This window comes from Oncorhynchus tshawytscha, linkage group LG02 (genome assembly GCF_018296145.1).
Source record: "Oncorhynchus tshawytscha isolate Ot180627B linkage group LG02, Otsh_v2.0, whole genome shotgun sequence".
Classification (NCBI taxonomy): Eukaryota; Metazoa; Chordata; class Actinopteri; order Salmoniformes; family Salmonidae; genus Oncorhynchus; species Oncorhynchus tshawytscha.
Genome location: NC_056430.1, coordinates 62,337,360 through 62,358,062, shown reverse-complemented (window position 1 = coordinate 62,358,062; position 20,703 = coordinate 62,337,360). Strand labels below are relative to the sequence as shown.

General features: G+C 49.0%; 1 protein-coding gene across 1 annotated transcript in view; it reads left to right on the top strand.

Moving 5' to 3' along the window:
- LOC112265130 (nucleosome-remodeling factor subunit BPTF) overlaps nt 1–20,703 on the top strand; it is a 57,813-nt gene that overhangs the window by 24,214 nt on the left and 12,896 nt on the right. The window contains 10 exon segments of the mRNA XM_024442195.2: nt 7,538–7,667; nt 8,162–8,297; nt 8,655–8,978; nt 9,226–11,122; nt 12,067–12,191; nt 17,843–17,971; nt 18,178–18,328; nt 18,580–18,619; nt 18,699–18,924; nt 19,215–19,358. Of these exon segments, the coding sequence (XP_024297963.2) occupies nt 7,538–7,667; nt 8,162–8,297; nt 8,655–8,978; nt 9,226–11,122; nt 12,067–12,191; nt 17,843–17,971; nt 18,178–18,328; nt 18,580–18,619; nt 18,699–18,924; nt 19,215–19,358 (3,302 nt within the window).

Sequence of the window (20,703 nt, the reverse complement as noted above, 5' to 3'; positions counted from 1 at the left end):
GAGTCATGTCATGTAGTCCTTCTAATAGGAGAAAGTGGACCTAATGGAAACCCTGTCCATTGATCCTGCGTTTCCCTCCTTAATTCTAGCCTTCCCATCAGCAAAGCTGAGTACAGGCTGAACCAATTTAGAAGGCCTACTCACTGATTCCTCAGTGTAACCCACCACACTCAGTCCATAGGCAAAGCCAATGATTTGTGGGCAGATAACAGAATGTGGGCCAGCTACTCTGCCTCAGCAGATAGATAGATAGATACCTCAATATTCCATCAATTTCAGTGATCAGTCTAATAGTAAAGCGACACTAGTTACAGCACTATTTCCCTCATCACGCCACCCCTACACAGTGATACACTGGTGGGCAGTCTAGACATTCCCTGCTTTACTGACGGTGTCAAACAAAGGTCATGTCACACGTGTCTTACTCTCTGACAACTAAGAGAGCGGACCTAATGGGAACCCTGCCCAATAGTCCTGCATCTCTTATTAACTCAAGTTCTCCCTTCAGCCACGCCGAGTACAGAACGTGCTAGAGAGTTAGACGACATGTCTAACAGGTAGAATCAGATAAAAGGAGATGGTGACGACCAAGACGCTGCTGCACAAGTATCCTCTACCCCTGTTCCTCTGAAAAGGACCGTAGACGCCGCTACTCCACGAGTGCGGTCGCCCTGCTGCCTCATAAGCCGCCTCAATGCCTTCGCAAAACCAATGAGACAGCCGCTGTTTTGAAAGTTGTCTACCAAGTGTCCTAGCGTCGTGACACACAAACAACTGAGGCGATGACCTAACCATTGCCGTGCGATGCACCGGGCACAGGCAATGAAGCCTCTCCTCTCCACATGAGGAGGGGGGAGAAAGCCCATAGCACAACGGTATGTGACCTATATGAGCTCTTATTAACCTTCGGCATAACTGCCGGGTTAAGACGTAACACCGCTCTGCTCAAGTCGCCATTGATGGCAAGGCAGTCGGGTCTCATCGAAAGAGCACACAAATCACTGACGCGCTTGGCTGTAGTCAAGGCAAGCAACAGTGCCGTCTTCAGAGACAAAATCTTGAGGGGGATTTGATTCAATGGCTCGAACGGCGTCTCGCGGAGTGCCTCGAGTACCAAAGTTAAGTCCCACTGGGGCAGCGTGGCTCTAGCCGCTGTCCTAAGCCGCCGCGTTCCAAATAGAAACCGTTTCACTAGAGGGTGGCTGAAGACGGTGTCTCTGCCAAACCTCTCATGACAAGCTCTCGACCTGACAGCACACGGGGTCCACATTCTCTGTGGCGCACCATTGTGAAAACACATTCCATCTGCTGGCATATGTCCTGGATGTGGAACTGGCACGCGAGCCCTATATGGTTCTGATTACTGAATCAGATAACCCACGGCGCTCTAACCTGTCCCTCCCAGGAGCCAGACCCTCAGTGGCTAGCCAATTTAGAGGCAATTGCTCTATCATGCCTGCCACCTGAGACATCGCCTCCTCTCTGTGGAATTGGCCGTGATGGCGCAATCAACATTTGAGTCATCTCCGTGTGCCATGGAGCCCTTTGGCGATTGGTATGATTTACTGCCCTCCTGATCTCACGTGGGCTAGCAGTGGGAGAATGCAGCACAGCGGTGGAAATGTGTACAGGAGAACATCTGGCCACTGGTGCGTAAAGGCGTCTATCCCTAGTGGCGGTTCGTCCTGGGCTCGTAAGGAAAACCATAGGGGACAATGCGTTCACACGTGACGCGAACAGGTCCACCTCGGCTCTCCTGTATCGTTCCCATATTTGGAGAACAATGCCGGGGTGCAGCTGCCACTCGTTGTCTCGAGACACGAGGTCTGCTCCGACATTCTGACAGCCTGGAATGTGTGCAGCTGTCAACGAGCGGAGGTGCTCGTGAGCCCACAGCCACAATTCCTCTGCCAGCCGGTGGAGTGCAGGAGACCTGACTCCTCCTTGGCGATTTATGTAGGGAACTGTGGTTCGGTTGTCCGACCAGACCAACACGCTGTGACCCCGTAGGGTAGACATGAAGTGAGTCAGAACCAGTAGAACTGTCTCCAAATCCAGGAGGTTGATGTGGCGCCCGAGCCTGACCTGTCCTTCCCCATCCAGCCAGACAAGCATCTGTGAACACTGGAATGTAGGAGGACACTGCCCATTGGGACCCCTTGTGTCAGAACGGGTCTCTCCAATAGTTCAGGTCCGCTCTGAGCAAGAGGGGAACTACCAACGATGGTGCCATAGTTGGGCAAACCATTGCTTTGTTCTGCACATTTGCAGAAGTCCCAGCGGAACCACAGAGTGGGAGGACGACATGAGTCCCAAGAGTGTCATGACGGAATGCGCTGTCCATGTGATTTGGATGAAACCTTCGTAGGGCTAGCAACAAGGCAGCCTGCCGAGGATCCGAAATTCGAGCCTTCATAGTCAGCTGTAATCCCAGGTATACAATTAGATGACTGGGCCAAGGTGTGCTCTTTTCCCAATTCACAGCGAATCACTGTCTGTGTTGTGTGTGTGTGAGATCGCCAGCTCTGCTGACGGGGCGAGAACCAGTAGGTAGGCTAGTAGCCTTATCCCTTATTTGGAAAAGGTGCCAGGGCGTACCTGAATGGCATCCTCATATGATTGTACGCCACCCCTTGGAAGGCGAAACGCAGAAACTTCCTGTGACGCGGATGCATTGGCACATGAAAGTATGCGTCGTTTAGGTCTAGGCTTACACAAAAGTCCTTGTTGTGGATACATTCCAGTAGATGTTTTGTCATAAGCATTCGAAAGGGCGATTTGCTACGCTCTCGTTGAGAGTGCGTAAATCTAATATCGGCCTCGTTCCCCCGTCTTCTTTGGCACTCGGAAGTAGGGCGAATATAGCCCACTGTTCCTTTGCTCTTGGGGAACTACTGTGACCTCCTCCTTCGCCAAAAGTTCCGTAATCTCTTTAACAAGAGCGGCTACTTTCTCTGGCGTCTTCATCACTGTCTCCACCACACCCCGAAAACTGGGAAGGAGTTCGGTGAAATTGAATGGCATAACCCTTCTCCAGCGTCCGATTTAGCCAGGAAGAGAGGGTGCAGCTTTGCTGAGTAATGCCCTGAAAGGGGGAGAGCGCCAAGCTGTGGTACAGACAGAAGGAATGACCTGTATTCCTCTATGGCCCAAGCCCCGCTGTCCCTTGACACTGAAGTGGTGGGAGAGCCCAGGGTGGACCCCCTTCGAAAGGGGGAGTAAATATTGGCCCGTTCTGTGAGAAACGGGGGCGCCAACACTTTGGTAATCTGTGTAACCTTGTGATTCCAGCCCTCCGTGAACTAAGCACGGGTCTGAGCTGCACTGACTGAGACTCCTGCCTGAGTCTGTGCACCGTCCCCCAACAGCGATTCTGTCATCGGCCCAACATGGGGCTGTATACGCAAGGTGTTCCTCAAACCCTTATCCACATTACTCCTCAGAGTGTGTGTGGTGTAGAGTTGGGATTATTAGCGCATTCTGTGAGAAACGGGGGAGACGCCACTTTGGTTAAACATTTAACCTTGTGGTTCCAGCCCTCCATGAACGCAGCACAGGTCTGAGCTACACTAACTGAGGTGCTCGCCTGTGTTAGTGTGCCCTCTCCCAATAGTGATTGCGTCATCGGCCCAACATGAGTCTGTGTACGCTAGCTGTTCTTTAAACCCTTAACCACATTACTCCTGTGAGTGTGTGGTACAGGTTTCTTATGAGGTATAGCATGGCGGCTCATCAAGAGCATCCGCTTTGCTGCCCTCATGTCATTTTCCTTCAACATCCTTGTGTGTGCTCAGATTCGCACCCCTGGTGGACTGTGCTACACACAGGTTGGTGAGCGATAGAGAGAAGGAACATGAACAGTCTCGAGTTTGTTATGGAAAAGAGGTTCTCTTGTGACAAAGTCAGATGGAACACATTCTTTATGAACAAAGGACACATTAGCTCCTCCATCCCTTTGCAGGGGTGGGGGATGAACAGTGGGCGATGTCATGCGAGGTGCTGCGCTCTCTCCCGTCATGGTCTTCGTCTCTCCTGGCTGCCCCTAGGCTGCCAGGGCGACGAGATGAAGACCTCTCCTGCCGGTGAGGCAGCTGTCTTCTCTGGTGCTGCCAGAGGGGCAGGTCCCGCTCTTGGTGCACCAGACGCTCTGCGACCACCAAAGTGGCCATGGACCTCCCCGCCGCATACAGCCGACGCCTGTATGAGATGGAGGATGGCGCCGGAAATTCTCGACGCCTCCTCCATCTCCTCTCCCAATAGCTCAGTCTTACCCATGGTGAGACGGGAGGGCAATATTGTTAGCTGCTGCTACAGCTTGCACTCCTAGAGTGAATGACTTCCCTACCAGCTGGACTGTAATTCTGTCCTTCGTCCTGGGTAATGTGGGTTTCTTGGATGACTGCCAGGAGCTCGAACCTGGGACGAGGTACACAGCCAGGACGTCCTCGAGCCTAGGGATCTCCTGAGGCTGTTCACCATCCATTCTGGTGAATGGGATGTACACCTTCATCAGCGCTCTGGCTGTTAAAGGCGATTCCCATGCACCTTCTGCAGACTTAGTGAGTAAGGGCATGGCACCGCCGCCCGTCTCGGACTAGATTAAGGGCCGCCTCCGGGTTGGGGGGAATGGGGGGCAGTACAATCTCTAGGCTACTCGCGGCCTGCTCAATGAGGCTTGTAAAATCAGAGCGCAGAGAGGCCGTTGCGTAGGAGGGGGCTGCTGAAAACTCAGAGTCCGTCTCTTCCTCACCCACAGATGTGAAATTCCCCTTGCTCTTCCTAGGGAGGGGGGTCATCTCAGCATTGGTCGGTAGACTGGGCTGTTCCCAGCATCCTCGTCATCTCCGGAGACGCCATCGTCATATGTTGCCTCAGAATCTGAGGCTAGCACAGACATGGCGTCTTCCAGAGGGAGATATCCCTTGAAAAATGCCCACCGCTGTTTCCTTTCCTTGAAAGAAAGGAGGATGCATCTAGGGCATTCCGGGGGATCTGTGAAGCCGCCCTAGCATGCTGCGAACCCAAACACACAAAACATAAGTTTGTGTGGGTCCGTAGCCACCATAGTGGAGCAACGACACTGAGCTCTTAAAAAGAGATTTGGGGGGTGGAAAATGCGTGCTCATTGAAGCATGACGTCGAGACCAGGAAATCTATGGCGGGTTTGTCCTGAGTCTTCTCTCTTCTCTCTAGGCTTCTTCAGTCCAGTCCTGTCGCTGAAGATAATGGGAGACTGATTGAGGGGAAGCGTCCCCTTATATAGTGACACCTGTACTCCTATTGGCTGCAGGTGTGTGCATAATCTTCTCTCAGGCTATTCACTGCCCAGGCAGCGGGGTAAACCACTAGGAGCAGAGCTTCCCTATGAGGTGGAGCTCCACGATATAGAGCTAACTGGGGATAACTAGCTAACATAATGTCACAAAGAAATAAGTGAAGACACATTATCTAACTGGGGAGAACCAGCTAACTGGGGATAACTAGCTAACATCGTGTCACAAAGGTGATTATGCGGACTGGGGCATGTTGCGGGTAGCCTCAGAGAATATTGAGTATTGATTTATACATGGATTCTGTAAGTTCGTTTATAAGGAAGTGCATAGGAAATGTTGTCCCCACTGTGACTATTAAAACCTACCCTAACCATTGATAAGAAAAACTGAAAGCGTGAACCACCGTATTTAACCATGGAAAGGTGACTGGGAATATGGCCGAATACAAACAGTGTAGTTTTTCCCTCCGCAAGGCAATCAAACAAGCAAAATGTCAGTATAGAGACAACGTTGAGTTGCAATTCAATGGCTCAGACACGAGACGCATCAAAGCTGTGACCAAGAGACTGAAAAACAGCTTTTATCTCAAGGCCATCAGATTGTTAAACAGCAAATACAACTCACATGTATATACTGTATGTTATACCATCTTTTGCATCTTGCCTATGCCGCTCTGTCGTTGCTCATCCATATATTTATATGTACATATTCTCTTTCACCCCTTTTAGATTTGTGTGTATTAGGTAGTTGTTGTGGAATTGTTAGATATTGCTGCACTGTCGGAAACAGAAATACAGGCATTTCGCTACACTCGCAATAATTTCTGCTAACCATGTGTATGTAACCAATACAATTTGATTTGACATTATCTAACTGGGGATAACTAGCTAACATGTCACAAAGCATAGTGCGCTAGGCAGTAAACTTTCATTCTGAAATAACCTCATATTTTCCGAGTTAGTGAAATATTAGTTTTGAAAGACTTGAAATTGGCAGGGGAGCTAGCGAGCTGCTAGCTAGCTAGCGAGCTGCTTATCATACTGATTAATTTGACCAAAAACTCAACCAAACTGTTTATTCGTGTTTCTCAAAATTAATGTAGCTGTCTAATTAATTTGCTCATGCGTTATGATATACCCGGTGTTATGCTGTTTTTAGTCCACATATGTTGCCCTGTCACCTACAGCACAACCTGATGATCACCGTGTGGGGGAAATGCAATTGGCCAGCCTCCGTCATGCTTTTTTGTCCGACCAGATCCACGATGAGAAGGTTCTAGCCAGTGTATCCCTCTGTCCTTCGACTCTTGTTGGATGTACTTGTCCGGTTTATCAAGTCCCAGGCTCCCATGAGGATTATTTATATAGAGGTTCATCTGTACCTCATAGATCAGATCTAGTCTCACGTGGGGAAGTAAACCATCTGGTACGAGACATTTGAACCGTGTATCGGTGAATCGTTACATCCATGGTGGGCTTCCAGAGTGGCGCAGCGGTCTAAGGCACTGCATTGCTGTGCTAGAGGTGTCACTACAGACCCGGGTTCGATCCCTGGCTGTATCTCAACGAGCTGTGATCAGGAGTCCCATAGGGCGGCGCACAATTGGCCCAGCGTCGTCCGGTTTGGGGTGGGGAGGCTTTACAAGTAGGCCGTCGTGGTAAATAAGAATTTGTTCTTAGCTGACTTAGTTAAATAAAAAGTAAAAAATCGTATGAAGCAATGCATTCACTATGCACTCAAAGGGATATGCTTGTATAAATATTGGAATATAGTGCCTTCCAAATGGAATCCTATTCCCTATATAGTGTACAACAAAAGCAGTGCACTACATAGGGTATAGTGTGCCATATGGAACGTTACCCCACTCTAGCAGCTCTTCTGGCCCCTCCCGTCCCACTAAGACCAGTTTACCCAGAGGTGATCAGCAGCAGACCCAATGGCCCACCACCGGCGTGTAGCGCAATATTTATATGCTGCTCTACTGATGGGTAAAGACCGCAAATCTCCTCCTATTTAAAATACTTGATTATGTTATAGTAAGGGTGGGTATGTGGGTGTGGATCAGTCAAGGGGCTCACATCGTTTGTGTGTGTGTTGCTCGGAGCCTTGCCAAGAGCAACGAGGGAGTTACCCTCCTCTACTTTATGATCCGGGCTACCCCAGACCTTTCACTCACACCAGAGTGCATTGAAGGAAGCCGCTTTTGAACTGACTGTGTTTTGACTTTCTCTCTCTCTCATCCCCCTTTCTGTGCCACCATGCAGGCTACACCGTATGACATCCATGGAGCGGGAGGAGAAGGAGAAGGTGAAGAAGAGGGAGAAGAAGCTGGAGGACGAGGAGACCATGCAGCAGGCCACCTGGGTCAAGTACACCTTCCCCATCAAGCACCAGGTATTACACACAATCACACCCACACACCCGCACACACACACAGTTAAGGGCTGTTCCACATGCACAGACACATACACCCTTTTCATTTGGCCCTATTTACTGAGCGAACTCAGGCCCTTTTAAGTCGAAGCTCTCCCACTCTATTTATGACCGGGCCGTTCACCACCACCGCTAATCGCTAAGACGTGTTTAATTGCAACTTCCTGCCTGCCAGAATGGTGACCGGTGCTAAAAAGCCCTTTGATGAGGCGTGAGTGTCAGAGTTCCGGTGCGAGTGTCATCTTTCACATAGTGGCCCTGCTAGATGTGTTTACTTAATGGTGGGTGTGAATACCCTCAGGCCCTCTCATTTCTCTCTCTCTCCCGTCCCTTCTCTCACTCCTGTCTGCTTCCTTTATCTCTCTCTCTCTCTCTCTCTCTGCCTGTTTTCTTCATCCCTTTGTACCCTCTCTCTCCCATCATTCCTCTCTTTTTTCTCTCTCTCTCGTGTGAAGGTGTGGAAGCAGAAGGGAGAGGAGTATCGTGTGACGGGCTGGGGCGGCTGGAGCTGGATCAGCAAGACGCACGTGCACTGCTTCCTGACCAAGCTGCCCGGCAACACCAACGCCAACTACCGCGCCGAGCTGGAAGGTCAATAGGAGCGTTATAGTTTGTGTCCTCTTCATAGAGATGAATAGAGCTCTCATCTTTGTATCTGTGCCTTTATTGCATCTGTGACAGCACTGGCAATGTCAATGCAAAATATTTATTATATCCAAATAGAGATATTTATCCATATCTGATTTGGTTTGAAGGAAATCAAGGAATTCAGTGGACAAATGTACACGTAGCTGTCAAACTCCTCCTCTTCCTTCTTAATTGCCGAAAGTTGTGAGAAATGTGCGATCAATTATTAAGTCACATGGGATAATGTCCCCTGTGAAATTGACTCAACTAATGTAAATGTGTCAATGATAACTCAAACCTGTATGTTTTCTTCTTTCACAGCTGCCAGACGTGGTGAGAAATGCAACTTGCTGGACTTGGGTCCGAGGCCAAGGTTATTCAAAACAACTGTAGCTTCAGAACCCCAGGGAAGCAGAAGACCCGTAGAGAAAGATGGGGGTGCTGCTGCCACCACCACGACCACCCCAGAGCCCTCAGCAGACCGCCTGTCGGGAGAGAAGACGAAGGAAAAGCTAGAGGAGGGAAAGAAAGAAGAGAGTGACGGGCGAGCGAAAGTGAAGATGCAAGACTCCACTGCAGAGGAGGCTGCAGACAAGATGGAGGTGGACCGTAGCCTCTCAGACTCAGGACAAGACGATGAAAAAGGTTAGCGCTTTTATAGACTGTCATTGACTCCCTTATGGATTGTTAGCTTTAACTTCGCTAAATAACACATGCAATATCAGTCACATGTATTATTGAATCCATCAGGTCTTATACTGCTCTACATGCCAATGTGAATGGTGGCTCATATACTTCCATACTTGGGCACTAAGCTTCTTTACCATTGTTCTGATGAGAGAGGATAAGAAGAATGATCCAGTAACTTGTGTCCATTTTGTTTTTCTCTCAGGAACCAGCAGCAGCCCAGGGACCGAGACGGAGATGACGTGCGTGAAGCAGGAGCCCGGGGAGGGGAACGCAAGGCCCTTTAACTACGACGTGGTGGACGTGGCCCAGGGCTTCCTGACGCGTGTGGCCTACAAGAAGAAGGTCAAGGCCTCCAAGCTGGACGGTCTGCTGGAGCGCCGCGTCAAGCAGCACGCCCTGGAGGAGAAGCAGAGGGCTCAGTGCGCCCTGGCCAAGCCTACCCCAGTAAAGACCACCCCGGTCCTGCCACAGACCCCACTCCAGACCCAGAGTCCCACAGTGAAATTGGAGTTCAGCACCCCTTCGGTGCCACCTGCACTTGCTCCATTGTCAGTCAAAGGGGAGGTGCAGGCGGACCCTTCAAAGACCGCTGAGGGGGTCCCTCAGCCAGCCCCAGCGACCCCAGCTGAAGCATCCCCACGAACACAAAACCAAATGACCCCCCAGAAACAGGAGGGAGACCTCCCTGAGAGGACTATAGGACCCACAGGGGCTGGTTCAGGGCAGGAGGGCCTTAAAAGGCCCTGCAGCACAGCGGAACCTGTGGAAACTTCAGGTGGGATCTACTACACTGGCAGACCATCAGAGTCTACCAGTGCCAAGCCCGTTTTCCCCGAGGGTGCAGGACCTGAAGTGGCCATGTTTAAATCCCACTCCACAACGATACCTCCAAGCACTATAACCCAGGAGAGCAGCCATAGTGCAGCTACCGTTCCTAAACCCCCCCAACAAAGCACAGAGAAGAACGGGAAGGGGCCTGAGGAGAGGCAGGACAACGGACAGAGCAGCATCGAGGCCATCTCCACTGGGTCCCAGCCCTCCTCTCTACCTCAGATCAATGGAAATGACAGTGTGGAGGCTAAAGTCTTGACCAACTCTTTACCAACTCCAAACGAGGCCTCCAATGCTCTCACTAACAGCTCTGAGGTCAAAGTGAACAGCCTAGGCAAGGCGGAGGGAGAGGGTCAAGTAGTCTCGCCCCTAAAGCCCCTGCTCAACGGCAATGTGGCCCCTGTAGCCGAGAGGACCGGGCCGGACAGCACGGAACCAAGGCCAGCTCCAAGGGTAGAGTTGGAGAGCAAGGTCATAGTGTCGGAGCAGGACTACCAGCCCCCGGTGAAGGTGGCCAGGTTGGAAAACAACGTGGAGGCGCTCGGGTCTACGACCACCCAAAGCACCCAGCAGCTCATCAACACCCAGCCCATGGAAGTTAAGCCCGATGCTACCACGCCCAACAAAATGCCCCCCTTGTCGGTGTGCTCTGCAGAGGAGAGCAGCAACAGTGGGGTGGGATCCCTCTGTAACACCATACTCACCCAGGTAACCACCACAACAACCACCACCGCCACGGTATCCTCAGTGTCTCGGCTAACGGCGGGCGTCTCAAGCTCTTCGGGGACGACGGCCGCGCCCATTGTCTCAACCACCGAGAGCAGCGCGGTGTCCACACTCACCACCATGACCAAAACCACCGTGACCAAAATGCGCTCACCCACGCCCGACAGCCAATCGGACGAGAGCCAGAGCGAAACGGTGACCGAGTACAAGACCACACTCCTCGCCACCCGCAAGGAGTCCTCTCGTTCAACCTCCTCTGTTTCGGGGGGCATTACCTCGTCGACCTCCACCAAGGGCCGCGTTCGCCTCCTCAAGTTCTCGCGCACCAAGAAGACGCGCTCAGGAACCGCCTTGCCATCCTATCGCAAGTTTGTTACTAAGAGCCAGCGTAAGAGCATCTTTGTCCTGCCCAACAATGACCTGAAGAAGCTGGCACGGCGGGGTGGCATCCGTGAGGTGTCCATCTTCAGCTACAACGCCAAGCCGGCCCAGGACATCTGGCCCTACCCCTCGCCCAGACCCACCTATGGCATCACATGGAGGTGAGAACACAGTTTTTAAGATTTTTCATTGGCGCCCCTGTTTTCAACGGGCTAGCGCCTTAGCTATCTGCATTATTTTATATGATTAGGGCCCTGCGTTTTTCCAGACTACCTGGCTAGAGAAAATTCAGGGCTTAAAATATATGGGTTTTCTAATGCTTCATCTGATTTACGATTAGCGTTAGTTTCAGTCTTGCACTCCATCAACTCTGAGCTATGATACAGTCACTGCACCACAATAACTGAAACCTCTCGAGCATTAATGCTCCGGCGAACAATATTCACGTCTTGTCCTGTTGATTTGTTGGTTATGCCTTCTGTTTACCGTTAGTGGGTTTGGTTTGGCCCCTGTGGCTCTCAGAGAGACCTCAGACTATTTTGACCACTGCCTTTTTACTGCTAGACGTGAATCATATTGGCGGTCTGCAAGTGTCAGGATATTCGCGTTGTGCTTTAACCGCTCCGAGGATGTTTTCCCTGCCTGTGGTTAAGTCAGTCACTCTGGGAAAGGGGGAATGGCTTTCTCTGTTTGTATCCCAAATGGCACCCTATTCTCTACTACTTTTGACCAGGGCCCTATGTTATACTATGGTATAGTAGTGCACTCTATTGGGATTTGAGTGCTAATTGGGACAGACACCTAGACTGTCCCCTTTTTAAATGGCCAATAGAGCCATTTAATGCTGTGGAAGCATACCAAAGAGTCAGGTTCATAGCCAACCTCGGAAACAAGGAAGTAACACGGTCATTTTACCAGGCTGCCAGGGTTGACTTATAAACTTCCTGAACTCTCTGTATATGTGTGTGCGTGCGTGCGTAGTCTATTTTCCATTGGTGACCCCAGACACTTGTGTGCGTATGTCAATATGTGTTTGTGTGTGTGTGCACGCGCTTGTGCTCCTGTGTGTGTGTGTGTGTGGTAACCTATTTGTCTGTCTCTGCAGGTACCGTCTCCAGACAGTGAAGTCCCTGGCAGGGGTCAGTCTGATGCTGAGGCTACTGTGGGCCTGTCTGAGGTGGGACGACATGGCCGTCAAGCCCTCCGCCGCTGTAGGCACCACACGCACAGGTAGACCATCCTTTCTCTTCAAGTATCTCTTCACCCACACACCCATACACACTGTAGGGGAGTGTACCAGTTTGATGTAGTCATTGCGTGCTGAGAATATGGAACCAAATACTAAACGTTTTACCACACATATGAATGCATTTGTCCAAATAGTTATGACACATTTTAATTGGGGGACTAGATACATAGTGTTTGAATTTCTAAACAGTAAAATGGGTACAGTACCTTCAGAAAGTATTTACACCCCTTGACTTTTCCCACCTTTTGTTGTTACACAGCCTGAATTTAAAATTGATTCGATTTAGATTTTTGTGTCACTGGCCTACACACAATACCCCATAATGTCAAAGTGAAATTGTGGGTTCGCGCCCAGGGTCTGTCGTAGCCGGCCACGACTGGGAGGTCCGTGGGGCAATGCACAATTGGCCTAGCGTCGTCCGGGTTGTGGAGGGTTTGGCCGGTAGGGATATCCTTGTCTCATCACTCACTTGCGACTCCTGTGACGGGCCGGGCGCAGTGCATGCTAACCAGGTCACCAGGTGCACGGTGTTTCCTCCGACACATTGGTGCGGCTGACTTCCGGGTTGGATGCGCACTGTGTTAATAAGCAGCGTGGCTTGGTTGGGTTGTGTTTCGGAGGACACATGGCTTTCAACCTTCGTCTCTCCCGAGCCCGTACGGGAGTTGAAGCGATGAGACAAGATAGTAACTACTAACGGTTGGATGCTGCGAAATTGGGGAGAAAAGGGGGTCAAATGTAAAAAATAAAAAAATAAAAACATTTAAAAAAAGAAGTGCCTTGAGTCTAAGTATTCACCCTCTTTGTTATTATAAGCCTAAATAAGTTCAGGAGTAAAAATGTGTGGCCCATTCGTTTGTAGCTCGAACGGTTCGGTTGCTACCAAACAAATCACATCTACGGTACCGATTTCCCAAACCTTTCGGACGCTACAGACGTTTACGGAAGAAGAAAGATTTTCTGGATGTCTCATGGTCTGACAAACACTGCTCTAGTTCGGCCACCTTTCACCTCCAATGTGGAAGTGAGACACTGGCAGGAAAAAAAAGCAGACATTGAATATCCCTTTGAACATGGTGAAGTTATTAATTACACTTTGGATGGTATATCAAGAGACCCAGTCACGACAAAGATACAGGCGTCCTTCCTAACTCAGTTGCCGGAGAGGAAGGAAACTGCTCAGGGATTTCACCATAAAGCCAATAGTGATTTTAAAACAGTTGAAGAATTTAATGGTCGTGATAGGATATAACTGAGGATGGATCAACAACATTGTAGTTACTCCACAATACTAACCTGTACAGAATAAAACATATTCCAAAGCATGCATCCTGTTTGGTAACTAGGCACACAAGTAAAACTGCAAAAAAATTAGGCAAAGTAAGGAACTTTGTTAATGTTAAGTTTGGGTCAAATGCATTACATAGTGGTGACTGCATCATGTTATGGGTATGCTTGTAATCATTAAGGACTGGGGAGTTTTTCAGGATAAAAAAAATAACGGATTGAGGCTAAATCAAATCAAATTTATTTATATAGCCCTTCGTACATCAGCTGATATCTCAAAGTACTGTACAGAAACCCAGCCTAAAACCCCAAACAGCAAGCAATGCAGGTGTAGAAGCACGGTGGCTAGGAAAAACTCCCTAGAAAGGCCAAAACCTAGGAAGAAACCTAGAGAGGAACCAGGCTATGTGGGGTGGCCAGTCCTCTTCTGGCTGTGCCGGGTGGAGATTATAACAGAACATGGCCAAGATGTTCAAATGTTCATAAATGACCAGCATACAGGAACTCAAATCCTTCTGTTCACCTGATTTAGAATTCCTCACAATCAAATGTAGACCGCATTATCTACCAAGAGAATTCTCTTCGATTATAATCACAGCCGTATATATCCCCCCCCCAAGCAGACACATCGATGGCTCTGAACGAACTTTATTTAACTCTCTGCAAACTGGAAACGATTTATCCGGAGGCTGCATTCATTGTAGCTGGGGATTTTAACAAGGCTAATCTGAAAACAAGACTCCCTAAATTCTATCAGCATATCGATTGCGCAACCAGGGGTGGAAAGACCCTGGATCATTGTTACTCTAACTTCCGCGACGCATATAAGGCCCTGCCCCGCCCCCTTTCGGAAAAGCTGACCACGACTCCATTTTGTTGATCCCTGCCTACAGACAGAAACTAAAACAAGAAGCTCCCACGCTGAGGTCTGTCCAACGCTGGTCCGACCAAGCTGACTCCACACTCCAAGACTGCTTCCATCACGTGGACTGGGAGATGTTTCGTATTGCGTCAGACAACAACATTGACGAATACGCTGATACGGTGTGCGAGTTCATTAGAACGTGCGTTGAAGATGTCGTTCCCATAGCAACGATTAAAACATTCCCTAACCAGAAACCGTGGATTGATGGCAGCATTCGTGTGAAACTGAAGGCACGAACCACTGCTTTTAATCAGGGCAAGGTGTCTGGTAACATGGCTGAATACAAACAGTGCAGCTATTCCCTCCGCAAGGCTATCAAACAAGCTAAGCGCCAGTACAGAGACAAAGTAGAATCTCAATTCAACGGCTCAGACACAAGAGGTATGTGGCAGGGTCTACAGTCAATCACGGACTACAGGAAGAAACCCAGCCCAGTCACGGACCAGGATGTCTTGCTCCCAGGCAGACTAAATAACTTTTTGCCCGCTTTGAGGACAATACAGTGCCACTGACACGGCCTGCAACGGAAACATGCGGTCTCTCCTTCACTGCAGCCGAAGTGAGTAAGACATTTAAACGTGTTAACCCTCGCAAGGCTGCAGGCCCAGACGGCATCCCCAGCCGCGCCCTCAGAGCATGCGCAGACCAGCTGGCCGGTGTGTTTACGGACATATTCAATCAATCCCTATACCAGTCTGCTGTTCCCACATGCTTCAAGAGGGCCACCATTGTTCCTGTTCCCAAGAAAGCTAAGGTAACTGAGCTAAACGACTACCGCCCGTAGCACTCACATCCGTCATCATGAAGTGCTTTGAGAGACTAGTCAAGGACCATATCACCTCCACCCTACCTGACACCCTTGACCCACTCCAATTTGCTTACCGCCCAAATAGGTCCACAGACGATGCAATCTCAACCACACTGCACACTGCCCTAACCCATCTGGACAAGAGGAATACCTATGTGAGAATGCTGTTCATCGACTACAGCTCGGCATTCAACACCATAGTACCCTCCAAGCTCGTCATCAAGCTCGAGACCCTGGGTCTCGACCCCGCCCTGTGCAACTGGGTACTGGACTTCCTGACGGGCCGCCCCCAGGTGGTGAGGGTAGGCAACAACATCTCCTCCCCGCTGATCCTCAACACTGGGGCCCCACAAGGGTGCGTTCTGAGCCCTCTCCTGTACTCCCTGTTCACCCACGACTGCGTGGCCATGCACGCCTCCAACTCAATCATCAAGTTTGCGGACGACACAACAGTGGTAGGCTTGATTACCAACAACGACGAGACGGCCTACAGGGAGGAGGTGAGGGCCCTCGGAGTGTGGTGTCAGGAAAATAACCTCACACTCAACGTCAACAAAACTAAGGAGATGATTGTGGACTTCAGGAAACAGCAGAGGGAACACCCCCCATCCACATCGATGGAACAGTAGTGGAGAGGGTAGCAAGTTTTAAGTTCCTCGGCATACACATCACAGACAAACTGAATTGGTCCACTCACACAGACAGCATCGTGAGGAAGGCGCAGCAGCGCCTCTTCAACCTCAGGAGGCTGAAGAAATTCGGCTTGTCACCAAAAGCACTCACAAACTTCTACAGATGCACAATCGAGAGCATCCTGGCGGGCTGTATCACCGCCTGGTATGGCAACTGCACCGCCCTCAACCGTAAGGCTCTCCAGAGGGTAGTGAGGTCTGCACAACGCATCACCGGGGGCAAACTACCTGCCCTCCAGGACACCTACACCACCCGATGCTACAGGAAGGCCATAAAGATCATCAAGGACATCAACCACCCGAGCCACTGCCTGTTCACCCCGCTGCCATCCAGAAGGCGAGGTCAGTACAGGTGCATCAAAGCTGGGACCGAGAGACTGAAAAACAGCTTCTATCTCAAGGCCATCAGACTGTTAAACAGCCACCACTAACATTGAGTGGCTACTGCCAACACACTGTCAATGACACTGACTCTACTCCAGCCACTTTAATCATGGGAATTGATGGGAAATGATGTAAATATATCACTAGCCACTTTAAACAATGCTACCTTATATAATGTTACTTACCCTACATTGTTCATCTCATATGCATACGTTGATACTGTACTCTATATCATCGACTGCATCCTTATGTAATACATGTATCACTAGCCACTTTAACTATGCCACTTGGTTTACATACTTATCTCATATGTATATACTGTACTCGATATCATCTACTGTATCTTGCCTATGCTGCTCTGTACCATCACTCATTCATATATCCTTATGTACATATTCTTTATCCCCTTACACTGTGTATGACAGTAGTTTTTTTTGGAATTGTTAGTTAGATTACTTGCTCGTTATTACTGCATTGTCGGAACTAGAAGCACAAGCATTTCGCTACACTCGCATTAACATCTGCTAACCATGTGTATGTGACAAATAAAATTTGATTTGATTTGATTTAGCATGGTCGAATAATAATAAGGCAGAACAGTTGAAACTGGAGCAGCAGCACAGTCAGGTGGAAGTTGAAACTGGAGCAGCAGCATGGCCAGGTGGACTGGGGACAGCAAGGAGTCATCATGTCAGGTAGTCCTGGGGCATGGTCCTAGGGCTCAGGTCCTCCGAGAGAGAGAAAGAAAGAGAAGGAGAGAATTAGAGAACGCACACTTAGATTCACACAGGACACCGAATAGGACAGGAGAAGTACTCCAGATATAACAAACTGACCCCAGCCCAGGAGACTGGTCAGGAGACACTGTGGCCCCATCCGAGGATAAGCACAGGCAAAATCCAAGAGGAAAACCTGATTTTCTGCTTTCCACCAGACAGTGGGGGATGAATTCACCTTTCAGCAGGGCAATAACCCAAAACACAAGGCCAAATCTACACTGGAGGTGGCTTATCAAGAAGACGGTGAATGTTCCTGAGTGGCCGAGTTACAGTTTTGACTTAAATCTGCTTAGAAATCTATGGCAAGACCTGAAACGTGTTGTTTAGCAATGATCAACAACCAATTTGACAGAGCTTGTGTGGAAGCTCTTAGAGACTTACCTAGAAACACTCACAGCTGTAATCGCTCCCAAAGGTGCTTCTACAAGGTATTGACTCAAGGGTGTGAGTATATATTTTCCGTTTTTTTTAAATTCAGGCTGTAACACGACAAACTAGAATAAGTTTTAGTTTTACTGTTTAAATAAATACGTAGGGGAGTGTATATACTAAAATATCCACTATGAAGCCTATTTCCTCTGCTACTCTTTTTTTACTCAAATGTCAGAGGCTTTTCCCATGGAATGTCATTCCTGTGTACTGTATTGAATGGCAGCGTATTAAGTCGTTACTGTGTCATGTCTTGGGAGTTGTTCTCTGCATCTTCCTCCTCCTTCATCCTACACCAACCCAGCCCTATCCCCACTCATTGCCACAGAGACCTCCGAGACGGAGATCACTACCACAGAGATTATCAAGCGCCGCGACGTGGGGCCCTACGGCATCCGCTCGGAATACTGCATCCGCAAGATCATCTGCCCCCTCGGGGCTCCCGAGACCCCGAAAGGTGAGGAAGCAGCAGCCGGCTAGAATAAAACTCCACATGGAATGTAAAAGAGAGGATAGTGTTATTTTTTTGTCAAGGTGGTTCATTTTATGCCATTGTTGACTCAGTCTCTTTCTCTCTTATTCTTCTCACTCCTTCCCCCTCTACTTTTGTTTTCTTGCTCGACCCCCCTATCTCTTGGATCCATTCCACACACACACATACAGAGACCCACACGCCACAGAGGAAAGGCCTGCGCTCCAGCAACCTGCGGCCCAAGAAGCCAGAGCCCAAAAAGGAAACTGGGCCGGTGGTGATTGAGTCCTGGGTTGCCGAGGAGGAATTGGACCTCTGGGAGATCAGGGCCTTCTCCGAGAGGTCAGAGGGCAAAGGGCACGAGTTCTAGGGGGCATAGTAACTGCATACTCCATGCTATTGGATTGAACTGTCAATATATTCTGTTATGAACCCACTTCGACTCTCTTAGACTAATTATTTTTTAAACAGTTCCCTAAATTTGCTTTACTATACTTTTTGTTTAGCTAATTGCATTCATTTGGGGGGAAAATAGTTATGTTCTAACTCTTTCTCTGGTTTCTGTATGATGCATCTTTTTTTTGTCTTCAAAGGGTTGAGAAAGAGAAAGCCCAGGCGGTGGAACAGGCCAAGGTGTGTAGGACCACCAGCTGTGTGAAAAATAGGGATATTTTGTTGTTTCCAAATTATTTCACGGTTTCTCTTGTTCTAGAAGCGTCTGGACCAGAAAACTGGTGCTGGCTCTACCATCGTCACCACCCCGGGGAGCCCAGCCACCCCCGCTTCCATCCCCAAGGTAGTGACCCTATCGGGCCCGGCCACCCCCGGAACCAAAGTGGTACTGGCCACCAAGATGGGCACCCCCGTCACCTTCCAACAGAACAAGAACTTCCAGCAGTCGTTTGCTTCCTGGGTCAAGCAGGGGCAGCCCAGTGGAGGTATGTCAAAGGTCATATGTCCTTTTCTATGTTCACAAGCCAGTAGATTGGTAAAGAGAATAACCTCATTGAATCTCAATAAAATGTGTCCTGATTTAATTTATACTCAAGTGATGTTATTTTTTACTTAGTAGGGAATCCTTGCAAATAGAAAGTAGTAGTGGTTGGTGTATGAATCAACCCCTAACAAACTACATGTAATGCTTGAGTCACCGCTAGCAACTGTGCTTGTTTAGCAGCGGTTGTTGTTTGACTCTCGAGCACAGCCTCATTTGCATATTTCCCTGTAGCCTCGCCGGGCACGGTAGCCACGTCAGCCGGACAGACTTTCCAGATCACGGGCACGTCCATGGGGGGCAAGGTGCTCACCGCCAAGCTGCCGCTGCCCGCCAACAGCAAGATTGTCACTGTCAACGTGCCAACCACTCAAGGAGGTACAGTAACTCCCCTGTGCCCACACCTGAGACACAGCGAGCGAGAGGTTTCGCTTGAAAAATATATATTTTGACTTCAATGGGACAACCTGGTAAAATAAGGTTAAATTAAACAAGAGAGAGGTCCTGTTTTAATGCTGTTCAAATGCATCCTTCATTCCTCCCTTTTTTCCATGATGACAAGGATGGATGACTGAAAGCAAAATGTTTCTCTACCAACCGCCGTCTTCTCCAACCACTAACTTATCTTACCGCTATTGACAGAAGCACTGTCTCACACAACTAATGTGGCACAACACTGTGGTAAGGTCTGTCCTCTTGACCAGGCTAGTGGTGCGGTGCCCACTCGATGCCAACCCCATTGTGGTGCTCCGCCACCCGCCAACCCGTGAGTCAGTGGCTCAGTCTGGAGTGGCACATGCACATCACGTCTAGTTGTGCCCTGTCGGCATGGTAATGGAATAGAACGTTGTTATTTTAGGTGGGACAGAACGGTAGACTGTGTAGTCTAAGAACTTAGCCAGACCGTCTTTGGAAGTAGCATGCCAGCTAATTTAGAAGTCAATATTGACCCATCGGATGAGGTGATGGCTCATATTTTTAGCACCACTGTCCCGTTTGATTTCACCTTTAATAGTGGGTTGATGACGAGTGTACAACACTGTTTAAAGACACAAACCTTCATTTGTTTATTCAGCCAAATGGCAATTCATTGAAATTCCAATTGGATATCTGTAAGTATTAGATGCTTCGCGATGACTGACCTGGACTAATACTTGGTTGTTAGTGTGTGAGTGATTGTAAGTGAGGTAGTTTTCTAGTGTCTAAAAAGGTCAGATACCGAAGATAAGCTTGTAGACTTATCTGTGCCGAAATGTCTTACTTCAATAAGGCTTAGCTTTTTCACCATTATTACTAGAACATATACAATGCAAAAACATGACCTTGTCCTGAACCCGTTTGTGCCTCCCAAATTTCACAAAATCTTTCCTGTTTCCAGTTATCTATATAAAAGGGTGGTCAGGCTCATGGCTACACTCCTGAATGAATATATATATATATATATATATATATATATATATATATATACACACACACACATGCTCTCTCATTCACACACACAACACATCCATGTTTCAAGCGGGTAGGCTAAATTACTCCGCAAACAAACAGCGCTCCTGTCTAGTGACACCCGTGTTTCATCCTGTCGACCAGGGAGGGAGAGAGCTGGTATTAAGGGGCAGTAGTATATTTTTCCAGCGTGACTGTTTCAATGCCTGTTTGTTTTGGAGCGTGCTAAGGAAGCAGAGCAGGAAAACAAGTTTACCTTGAGGTTTGCTTCATC